The 12,376-nt window shown below is 40.1% G+C and overlaps 1 protein-coding gene across 1 annotated transcript in view; it reads right to left on the bottom strand.

Moving 5' to 3' along the window:
• inpp4b (inositol polyphosphate-4-phosphatase type II B) overlaps positions 1 to 12,376 on the bottom strand; it is a 413,125-nt gene that overhangs the window by 71,800 nt on the left and 328,949 nt on the right. The window contains exon 13 of the mRNA XM_036575007.1: positions 5,487 to 5,670. Within this exon, the coding sequence (XP_036430900.1) occupies positions 5,487 to 5,670 (184 nt within the window). The remainder of the gene's footprint in view (positions 1 to 5,486; positions 5,671 to 12,376) is intronic.

Raw genomic sequence — 12,376 nt, forward strand, 5'->3', positions numbered from 1 at the left:
GACGAATGAACCAAAAGAAACAGCCCAAAATGACTTGGAAAAACGTCTGGTTCCATTGACTTACATTAAAAGTAAAGAACGTTTTTTCGTTTTTTCAGACTATTAGACATTTGTCTGAATTTGGCTTCTTTAGTTTTGTACCGAAGCCATGAGGTTAACATAGCTAACAAATAATGGAAGCTTATAATCTACCAATTAGCATCCTAAACCATCATACACTTGCCTCAAAAAGTAATCTCAAACACTATATGACACTGTATATTTTATTAAAATAGACAAAAGCACAGACAAAATTTAGGCTTCAAGGGGTTTCTGCTACTACTGTGTTTAACTTTGCAAAATATAGCTAAACACAGTAGTAGCAGATTACAGATAACAGCACATCACTTGAGATTACTTAACAACTCGATGTGGTTTGAGGCAGTCGTCAGGTAATTTTGGTATGCGGTTGGTACACTGCTAAGTGGTGTCATAAACTTCCTTTACTTGTTAGTTAGCCATTGCACCAGGTCTTAACTAAGACAGACTTGACTGTTAAGCTGGTTGTAGCTAGTTTTTATAGAGAAATTCACATTCATTGCACCAACCAAAGTACACGCTAGTAAGACCAGTCTTAAGGAGTCTACACCCTGTCTTATTTGTACGATTTATTCAGACGACAAGAAATTAATTCGGGCATGTGTGTAACTAAAACCTTGCGCATCAAACGCAATTTTTGGTCAGCAAAAATGCACATTTTATTAGCTTCAGGTCGAGGCAAACTTTAGCCAGCGACATGAACTCCTTGACCAATCCTGGTTGTCTCCGCCGTTGGCATGACGACAACCAAGATGACAAACTGAATCAGTAATTAGAACTTTATCTCAAACGTTAAAAAGATCAGAATCTTTAAAAACAGCTCAAACTGAGCTACAAACATGGAATGTAGAAGCACTCAAAGTTTCAGCTTCTGAATGAAGCTCTTTACACTACTTTTACTTTTCCAAGCAAAGTAGTCAAAGATCACCATTTGTGCATTTTTTTGGTGCAAATAACTTAGCAAAATGCGTTGCATGCAGTGTATAAAGTTTTCGTACTTGAATATTTTACACTTTAATTTTGTTTATTCACATCAGATTCTGAACGTAATGACTTTTAGTGGTGCACATTCTTGTCAAAACATATGTAACAATGATGGCAACCTGGGTAACTAAGCAAAACTGCTGTCTGTAACCTACTACTGGCAACTTGCCAATTGATGCTACCAAAATAAAAAGGTAATAAAAGTCATTTTTCATGAGGGAAACTTGCATAGTGATTAAATTATAGAGTGTGCTTAAAGTCACACCGATGGATGAATGTCTTAACAGCTTAAATTTAACAAAAAAAAAAACAAAAGCAGACATGCAGGGGTTCGGGGTGGGCAGCTCCCAGCAGAATAGTCTTTCTCAACCTTTCTGAACAGTAACTACTCAAAGATGTAGTTTGGGGTTCGTGACCTCGATTTTTAGCCAAACTATCTCTTTAAATGAGTTTAACTGCAGAGCACGCACTCAATTTAATGGCCAGTCTGGTCTCAGAGCTGTGCCCTGGCCAGGCTGGTCTAATTTCTGATCTGTGATAATGCATTTTGGTGAAAGCCTGTCCTTGGATGATCTTGGACTGGCTCTTGGCACGCTCTGGGCACTGGCAGCAGGGAGGATCCAAACTCCTTAACCTTCGCTACTGCTGGACTTCAGCTGAATGGAGAAAAGTACAAGTCTGCACTTCGTGCTGCAGACTTCACGGCCTGTAGCTGTTCTGTAGTGACGGATGGGCCACTTGAGGTAAGAGAGCAATTCTGCGTGTGTAAGTGCTCTGACTTGACGTTGCACACATGCCTGTGTACAAGCACAGAGCCCAGAGGTGGGCAATATGGCATTTTCACAACACCATCACAACATTTTGCTTTTGTGAGGTTTGATAAGTTGGAATAGTTGGAATAAGTTGGAACAATGAACCAACAAAACAGAATTAAAACTGACATCAAAAGCTACTGCACAGCACTACATCCAATTAAACAGGACCAATTATGCTCTGAGAGGGATTTGAAGAACTTGTGTTCAAGGCAAACTGTCACACAGCTGTCTAAATCTCTTTTCAGGCATGAAACCCCCCATTGTAAGCGGTCTGGAGATATCGCTCCCAGCCCTACGGAGCAAATTTTGGTTCTAATTAAGCATGGTTAGGCACTCTGAGACCAAAATATCATGCTTGTATTTAAACTCTGGAATTGCTAATATTGTTAAAATCAATTGCTTTTCTCTGTGGTATCTGTGTGGATACAGCTAAGCCAGCTCTCCTATTAGTTAGGGCTTCAGGAACTGAACAGAAGTCCTAACACGTTAGATTACTATTAGCATAATTACAAAGTGACAGAGGAATCAATCAATCATGATTTCCAATAGATGGGATCAATTTCGCGACAAAACAAAATGCCACTCTAAGCCAGAGGTTGGCAACATGTGGCTCTTTTACTGCTCTGTTGCGTCTCCACAGCAGAATTAGATTTTTAGGTAAAAATAAAATAATCCTCCTTTGCAGTAAAATAAAGCTCTGCTGATCGTTCAAACACAGTTTTAGTAATAAATTGTCTTAAAGATTAAATGTTTAACTGCTAATTCACCAACCTTTAACCTTCAAGGTTGGCGCTGAGACTGCTGGTCACCATAGCAATGCAGAGAACAATCTAACCTAGCTAGTAGCTAACAAAAATACAAAGGAAAAGATTTAAGACAAACATCGATCATTTGGAGACGATCAACGCTTTTGGAAGCGCTCAGCTGGCTTCCTGATACGTTTCATCTGCAATGAGAAGCTGACAAATGCTCAGAAGTCTGAAGTTCAAAATTTTCCACTTTAAATGGTGCAGCAGTTGCATTCTGGCGCCTCAGGCACCATTTAAGGTGGAACAAGAAAATCCAAACAGCTGGTGAATGAGAAGCTGATTTAAGCCTGGTAAAAAGTCGATCATTGAGAGACATTTTACAAGAAACTATTCTACTTTTGTGGAAAAGTTTCTTGCTGAATACGCGAGAAAAGCAGCTATAGCTGAGTTAAAGCTTAAAGCAGAGCAAAGTAAGTCTGCGTTTTCGTTTGTATTATACTTTTAGCCTATACTAGGACATTAACACATACTGATAATTTACCGTCTTCAACAAAATGTTAAAATGCACACATAACATTGTGCCTCCCAAGGTGGAAATCCCAGCTATGTCACTGACTGTAAACACGGGTGGTAGTCTAATCAATGGTTTGTTAGAAACAGTCACTGTAAAACTGCTACAAGGTAAAATATACGCTAATATATCTGTCATGAGCTTCAAGTTAAACATGCAATGTCTGCTTCAATTGTCTGTGTTTAATCTAGACCTCCTAATAAATGTTCAAGCAAATCACTGTTCGTTTAGTGCTAACAGAGTACTAGAATCCCATAGGGATGCTAGCAGAAGATAGCACTATTGCTTTTTTTCCTGTGTTTTCACCACGTTTTGACATTTATATCTCAAACTGAAGGCCTAACTCTAACAATCACAGTTTGCCATCCAACTTTTAGTGATAATGATATCATATTGTCATATCGTCCACCCATTATGTATCCTATACACAGACTGACCCTGTCAAAGCCTCTGGTATCTCAAACACGTGCAGAGATCAACAGATGCAGGGAGACATACAAGCGTGAGGTTTTGTTTTAACAGAATCACACAATCAAATATTTAATCGGTCTGTATTGCTCTCTCTCTATCTCTCTTTCTCTCTCTCTCTCTCTCTCTGTCACACACATACACAGACATACATGCTGAGATTTCAATCAGGCTCTGTTGGCTGCGGTGGCGGCGGCTGGGTGGGCTCCCGTCTCTAATCAAGGCGGAGAGGAGCGGTGACAGAGAGAATGTACCAATTAAGGCAGCTGATTGGCCGCTATTCCGCCGAGGCAAAAACAATCTCTGTGCAGCAGATTGCACACTGACAGCACCAGATGTAATTCATTAATTGCGCTGATAAAACACCAAAGCCTCCAATCTGGCCATCCTGTGCACCCTGCCTTTGTTGGTTTTGGCGTGAGAAACAGACACACTGATGGCCATTTGTCAAGGCCCGTGTGGCCACTCAACTGTTCTTAATCCAGACATGACAGAAGATGATGCTGGTGAATCAAAATGAGATACTACAGCAGCATTCACAAGCCATGTCAGCTACTGTTCTTTCCAGCATGGATTACTGAGACTAATTCAACAGAGCAGCTCACCAAGCAAAAAACAGTTACAGGTACGTTACAGATTTAACCCTTTCTTGCCTTCCTACCCAGAGCTACAATAACAAGTGTTAGTGATTCGTGTTAGCTTTCTTTATTCCTTCTTTGATGGTCAGTTTCTGGCCACAGGGCAGCTCTTGACTGGATATTTCAGGGTGGTGTCCTACTTAGACCTGTAGCAACACCTCTGGTCTGTACAGTCATACCAGCACTACACATACTTCCATGTCAGTGTCACCGCTGTGCTGTGAACGATTCACCAGAAAATATCTGGTCAACAGTGGTCCTGTGGTCAGAAATTGGCCAGGGATAAATGGGTTAGAGGGAAACTGACAGACTGAGCATGACAACAGATGGTCTACAATTTGTAGTTGTAAAGCTATACAGGTAGTTGTTTATTATAAAGTGGCCAGTGAGTGGAAGCACAAGGAAGGTGTTTCTAATAAAGTGGCCAGTGAGTGGAAGTGCAAGGTAGGTATTTCTAATAAAATGGCCAGAGAATCAAGCACAAAGTAGGTGTTTCTAATAAAGTGGCCAGTGAGTGGAAGTACAAAGCAGGGTTTCAAATAAAGAGGCCAGTGAGTGGAAGTACAAGGTAGGGTTTCTAACAAAGTGGCCATAGAGTGGATGTACAAGGTAGATTTTTGTAATAAAGTGGCCTCTGAATGGACATGCAAGGTAGATGTTTCTAAAAAAGAAGTGAACAGCAAATGGCAGCACAAGGTAGGTGTTTCTAATAAAGTGGCCAGTGAGTGAATGGACAAGTTAGATGTTTCTAATTAAGTGCACAATGAATGAAGCAGAAAAAAGGTGTTTCTAGCGTTTCTAATAGAGTGGTCAGCGAGTGGAAGTACAAGGTGTGCTTCTAATAAAGTGGCCAGTTTGCACAGAGCCAGCTAGTGCAGTGGCAGGTACTCCTACCCTGCTATAAAGATAGATATGATACCTCTCCACTTGAAACCTTCACTATACCACTGTATGCTTGAAAACTGTCAAAAGCCATCAAAAAGTCATGACAGTTAGTGTCAGTTCATGACATCCGTCAGTCTTCTTTCATACAGTCAAATGTTGCCGGTGCCATGACCTTCTGTCGGCTGTTAGTTTCAGCTAACCTACTTACTAGGTCCAAAGTGTAACACCTGGTGCTTTGGCAGGGCTAATCACACACTGTCATAAAGATCCACTATGTTACAAACTGTCTTTGCCTTACCTTTTCAGCTAAGCTCTTGAGCGCCTCTCGCAGGCCGTGGCTGGAGCGCTGCTGTGCGGCCAGCAGCAGACGGTCAGCCAGTCCGGAGATGAGGGGTTGCAGCTGAGCTACAGTGCTCAGGATCTCCCTGGCCTTGGCTGTGTTCTCTGGAGAGTAGTAGATGCACTGATACGCTGTACTGTAGCTGTGAAAGGGGAGAGAAACAGAGGGAGGGAATGAATGGGAAAAAGTGGCGTGTGCTTCATAACAGCAAGGGTGTAGCTTTGGTTTTAGAGGGGGCTATGAAGTTCAAGCCCACTCTCCCCACACACACATGTACAGCTGAAAGCTATTATTAATAAATAATTATTAATAAGAATTCTTATTTTAGATGTTGGTTAACTTTATCTACACATATGTTTATATTATAATGTAAATATATTCTTATAATATGTAGTTCACTAGGCACCTGGAAATGGCTGCCTATTCAGATAAGCTAATGAGCTAACAGAGCTAACCAGTGTCACGCTGGATGCTGATGAGGACTCGCCGTCTACATAAGGTCTTTCTCCTCAGTGGATGATGTGCCAACATGTTATTTGTCAAAGAAGTATATTTTTCAGGTTTTTGGACCTGGCTAACATCAGCTAACGTACTTAGTCTAGGTAGTAATACAGCAGCGCTACCTCTCTCTTCTTGGTCACAGCATGTCTAGGCACTTGTGTTTCAGAGTGACAAAGTACAACATAACATACTAGCATATAGACCGGTCAGGCATAAAATTATGACCACCTCCTTGTTTTTACGCTCATTGTCCATTTTATCAGTTCCACTTACTGTATAGGTGCACTTTGTAGTTCAAAATTACAGACTGTAGTTCATCTGTTTCTCTGCATACTTTGTTAGCCCCCATTTACCCTGGTCTTCAGTGGTCATGACCCCCATGGACCCCTCACAGAGCAGGTACTATTTGGGTGGTGGATCTCAGCGCTGCAGTAACACTGACGTGGTGGTGTGTTAGTGTGTGGTGTGCTGGTACGTGTGGATCAGACACAGCAGTGCTGCTGGAGTTTTTAAACACTGTGTCCACTCACTGTCCACTCTATTAGACACTCCTATCTTGTCAGTCCACCTTGTAGATGTAAAGTCAGAGACGATATGTCATCTGCTGCTGCACAGTTTGTATGGGTCCTTCATCAGTGGTCAGAAGATGCCGCCCACAGGACACTGTTGGCTGGATATTTTTGGTTGGTGGACGATTCTCAGTCCAGCAGTGACACTGAGGTGTTTAAAAACTCCAGCAGCACTGCTGTGCCTGATCCACTCAGACCAGCGCAACACACATGAACACACCACCACCACATCAGTATTACTGCAGTGCTGAGAATGATCCACCACCCAAACAGTACCTGCTCTGTGAGGGTCTACGGGGGTCCTGACCACTGAAGAACAGGTTTAAAGGGGGCTAACAAAGTATGCAGAGAAACAGATGGACTACAGTCTGTAATTGTAGAACTACAAAGTGCACCTACACAGTAAGTGCAGCTGATAAAATGGACAATGAGCGTAGAAACAAGGAGCTGGTCATAATGTTATGCCTGATCGGTGTACAAGCACAATCATCGCATTTCACTGAAGGGTTTGCTTCTATATTTTTCCATCATACTGTAATGAAAAGCAATGAATGTCCAAACAGCAATTTCAGAATTCAAACTCTGGCACTTTCAACAGTTAACCCACTACTCAAGTACGGTACACATCACTAGTATGGAGATCCTCTAGTAAAAACTGCCCAGAATTAAACCTCTGAACAGATACCTTGAAATCGTGGTCAGTTCACATTTCCACTACCAGGGAAAAAAAATCTAATGTTGTTCAAACAGTGATACCAGCAGGATAAATAGTTCCAATACACACAGTTAAAGGAGCTTCAGTGAACGAATGAAAGCCATAAACTTCCTAACATGGCGTAGTTTAGCTAAAGACTGAAGAATGATTGCAGCGGCGGGTGTCTACACACAGAGAAGCAAGGTTCTGTGTTACACTTTAGCTGACCTATGGAGGACAGAATGGAATCGATACGGAGACTGCAACTCCAAACTGCTATAATTTCATCTGATCAATAGACACCCACTGGCTTTCTGTTCTTCCCTGTATCAGCAACGAGTACAAATTCATTTCGGCTTGTTTCGCGGCTAATCAATAACCTAAGTTACATAAAAGATTCATATGTTACATGAGGGCGAAGCATTCGCGCAATCACTCCCCTCATTATTATCGACGATGAGCCGATCAATCAGATTCTGTGCAGGAAATTCACAAATGATCAGCCATTAAAGTGCACTGAATAGCTCCTCGATACAGAACTGCAGTGCGCTCAGCGTGCGCGGACTGAAAGAGTCCTACAGAGATTATTCATCAAATCCAGCAGCAGAGGTTAATACTGTTTCTACCCGCAACAATCCATCATCCTGGATGTGCAAAGCAGTTTTTTTTTAAAGTGCCAAAAGCTAAATCAGGTTCTATGTAAGTGGGGAGATGTTTCTTCAGATTAGGTGACAGATTTATGCTAAAGGGTCAACATGGGTCACTGCTCCTGTTAGCCACTAAGATGGCCACATGGTTCAAGTGAACTGTACGATGCATTCATGCATGAATGAGAAGGCTTGGCATCCTTTGTCTTCACAATCTGGGAGGAAATTAACCCCTTAAATTGCAGGCATATAATCAGAAGTGGTTACTTCCATTTGCTCAAGTGCTTATACTCAAAGGGGAATTCCAGCCTAAAACTAACATACCACTGCTGTTGGAAGAAAACCTTGTATCTCCATTTTTGTTGTTTTTCAGTTTTTGACATATTTTGAAAATTCTTGTTGCTCTTGTTACGTCTGGTTCCATTGACTTACATTAAAAGTAAAGTAGGTTTTTTCCTTCTCCTGTAAAGTTACCATTTTGGAGATACAAGGTTTTGTTCCGACAGCAGTGATATGTTGTGTTTTGGATGCTGGTATGCTGGTCAGGCAGTATGGCCATGCTGGATGACCAGCTAAACCAGAATAAAGCACCTTAGACTATTACACATGCTGGTCTGTATCGCTCTTCAGCAGGGTTCACTACTCTCATACCTGCATTTACACCTATAGCAAAAAATCTAACTTACACAATTTTCTTCCGACAACAGCGATATGTTATTTGCTATGTAGTATTCAGTAGTGCAGCACTGCATCCCTCAGCCTCACTGGTTTGACACAATTGACAAATTTGTATGCCTTTTAGTATTTTCGTCAATCACTGTTCTCGTACTACAATAACCAGCATGCATCATGCAAATTTAGCACACAATCACTGGAAGTTCCCACACTACTAAAGAGAAATCCTGACTGCTAGTGTGGCCACTGATGTAGAGGCTAATAAATATGAAGTGATATTTGGCCCTCGTGCATGCACCCCAAACCAAGTGTAGTTTTTCAAAAGTTCCTTCCACCTTCAAGATACATCATCAGAAGGGGGTTTTCATACTTCTGTGTGATCAATTTTTTATTAAGTTTTGTTTACATGTATAAATGATTGACAAACAGCTGACAATTTGAAGAAATCCTCTTAAATAAATAATTAAGGGGGGATACATGGCGCACAAATTGATACACGCATACTGAGCCCTTCTTTAGTAGGGATGACAGTACAATGAAATAGTCTATGCAATCTCCAATGACAGATAGCATGTCAGCCCAAGCTTGTATTGTCTTTGATCCCTGTTTAGTCCTGCAGTCATACCTTCAAGGGTTACAGTTCTACCAAGTGTAAAAACCCCAAATCTCTGTGTATTACATTTAGGATTAAACCAGAACTGAATGATTAACGTTTTAGCTGCAGTAAACCCAGAATATAGCATTCTGCATTGGTTAAGTGTAAACATTTCACCATCATTGAGTAAACAATTAGCAGGATTTGGGACATAATTCAATGTAACAACATTAGAGTGGTTCTATTGAATTACCAGAAGTCAGTAACAGCCTCACATGTCCAAAACATATGTAAAAATGGACCTGGTACATGACCACAACAGAATGGACAGTTATAAATGGGAATCGGATCTATTTTGCAATGTTTATAAGGTGTAATAAAATCTGTATTTTTTTTTAATTAACTGATGAGCTACATTTTTAGAGGTAAAGTTACGTCAGATTCCAGTTTGAGCTGAGATCATAAGGCTCAAGCTCTTTGTCCCATGAAGAGATAACATGTAAAGGTTTTTGGGTGTTTGTTTTTAGCCAGCCTATCAAGGGCTAAGTTGAAAGCTGGTTTTCCTACTTTTTAAACTGGAAAATCTCAAATTCGAGACTGTTGTGGTACAAATGTAGGAGGAGAGTGGGCACGTCTACAATAGATGAGGCAATGGTTACTTTTTCTTTTGGTTAACATGTCGCTTTTTTCACAGATTTGTACCTTTGGAGTATTTTCAAATGATGAAGCTTTGGCTTGTATTCAGTTATATTTGTAAGGAAAGTAATGTACTTTTCATCCATCTACATTTAAGCCATTCATATTTTGTTACTGCTCTATTTCTTAGTCTTTTATTTCAGTCTGTTCTGTTGGTTCAGCACCCTGACTACTTCGCTATTGCTTATTACTCTCACTTCAGAGCTTCACTGAGAAAATGGTATCTTGGTAAGTAAAATCATCAACATCTTAAAAATACTCAATGTATCTAAGAATATTATAAGAGACTAATTTGTATATATATTTTATATGTATATATATATATATATATATATATATATATATATATATTACTTGTTTTTAGTCATCAGAAGTCTTTGAATTATCTAACAAATTATCTACCAATAGAATGAGACACTTTTATTAGTCACTTTAAACACGTAAAAAAAGTCTAAATATATATATGTATATATATATTAATACAATCTCAAAACGAGAAAATTAGATGTATTGACTATATTCTTCATTTTATGCTTGACCGAAAGGATCTCAAAAAGAGAAAAATAGCAGCGAACAAACTTCTGTTTCTAAGCTAATAGATGTTGAGAATACAAAGACATTCTTCAGTATGGGTTTAGGCTACTTCACCCACCTCTGGTAGCTAACTTATTTGGTAACTTCTATGAAACTAAAAGTTAAGCAATCCAGCTGTAAGAGTGAGAAATTCAAGTGTGGTACACAGTTTAAGGGATTAAGTTAGTGAGACTTCACATAAAATGTGCTGATGCATTGCTTCAGCTGCATCTTCTACCTTCAGAGCCTGATTAGTTCCAGTGATCCTGGGCCCGCTTCTTCTGCTCAAACCTGAACCTGAAGCATTCAAAGGAAGAACCTCAAATGAAAGGGAACCTTCATCTTATGCCGTGCCGCCAGGAGGAGAGCTGCATTGTAGAGTGGTTCTGTGTAGGCCTTAGGCTGAAGCATCATCCTGAGGCATTACTGTGTGAAGATTAAGCTTCTGCTATACAGGCTGCTGGTAGCACTTCTAATAAAGCACTTTTAACCTTCTCTAATAGAGCTGAGGCCCATTTAGACAGATCTGGAAAACAGAATATCATCCATGCTTGCACAAATAGATGGAACAACTATGGATGCAGGAATTAACCTGGTTAACTTCTACTGAACATCTTGTTGATGACGCATTCAGAGACTTTGTTCCCTTTGACTCATTACAAGTTGCCCCGGGAGTAGTTGGCCCGTCCATGTTGGCCATTGTGAGACTGATCAGCATGTGGAATTGAGCATTGTTTTATGCAGAGGTGGCAAAAGAGAAACTGTACGTAAGTGAACGTTTGGGTATTGTTACAAAATCTTACTCAATTAAGTGGAAGTTTGGAAGCGAAAATATACCTGAGTGAAAGTACTGATATTTAGACATACATAAGTATTAGAGATGCTCATCAACCATTAACTGACAAGTACATAAACGTTTAACTTAAGCTTTTGTTAAAAACTTCATTTAGTTTCCGCTAAACTATTAGTATTTGTAGGCTTTTCACTAAACTTAAGGACTGGTTTTAAATTGTATGCATGAATATTTAAGGTTCAAGAGCATAACTTGATCCTGTAGCCCTACTTATTGATGCACAAATCTGGGTTTTCTAGAGTCGTCTTCTGCTGCTGGAGATGATGAATTGAATCCACGACGCCACTTCTTTTTAAAAGATAGCACTAGAGCCATTGATAAGACGATGTGCCAGAGATTAAACCATTCTAAATGTAGTTTACATCATTTTTGAGTGGCTACAGCTCACAGTGATATGATGAAAACCTATTCAATAGATTCGCTTTTCGATTCTCAGAGTCACTGGCCAAGAAGTTGACCCCAACACCCAGACATGTTGGAGTCATGTTTGACAAAACAGTGTTGTGTGCGGTGACTTTTTCCAAGAAGAATTATAGATATAATGCTGTATTAAAGTTCAGCAGCAGCAACAGTACAATGAAGCGCTAACCAAAGAAAGAAGGCCAACTATTTTGCTGTGTTCTCAGGGAGCAAATCACACAACAGGAGTGTAAAATGATATAGAGGGATATGCTGCCCATCAGTGTGGAGGATGGTGATTGCTTTTGAATGCTGCTAAGGTACATTGACCCAAATCACTAAGAAGAACACCTTCAAGAAGAACAACCACCAATTGTGGTAAAGCAGGTTTAGCAGATCAGAACCACTTCAGGTATTCTCAGCCACTGTGAATAGACTGCATAGCAGACTGACCCCTGTTTATGTGGACATGTTGGTATTTCTCAACAAAAATGACTAGGATATTTAGCCACATGACACAATGACACAAAGGTTTTTTTTTATACGTCGTGCTGCTTTTGTTGAGTGTAGCCTTAAGCTGTAGCCTACAAATGTGTTTGTTAGTTAGCGTTTATCCTATGTAGCTAAATTATAAAAAAGCAATATT

Source organism: Colossoma macropomum, unplaced genomic scaffold (genome assembly GCF_904425465.1).
Source record: "Colossoma macropomum unplaced genomic scaffold, Colossoma_macropomum, whole genome shotgun sequence".
NCBI classification, from domain to species: domain Eukaryota; kingdom Metazoa; phylum Chordata; class Actinopteri; order Characiformes; family Serrasalmidae; genus Colossoma; species Colossoma macropomum.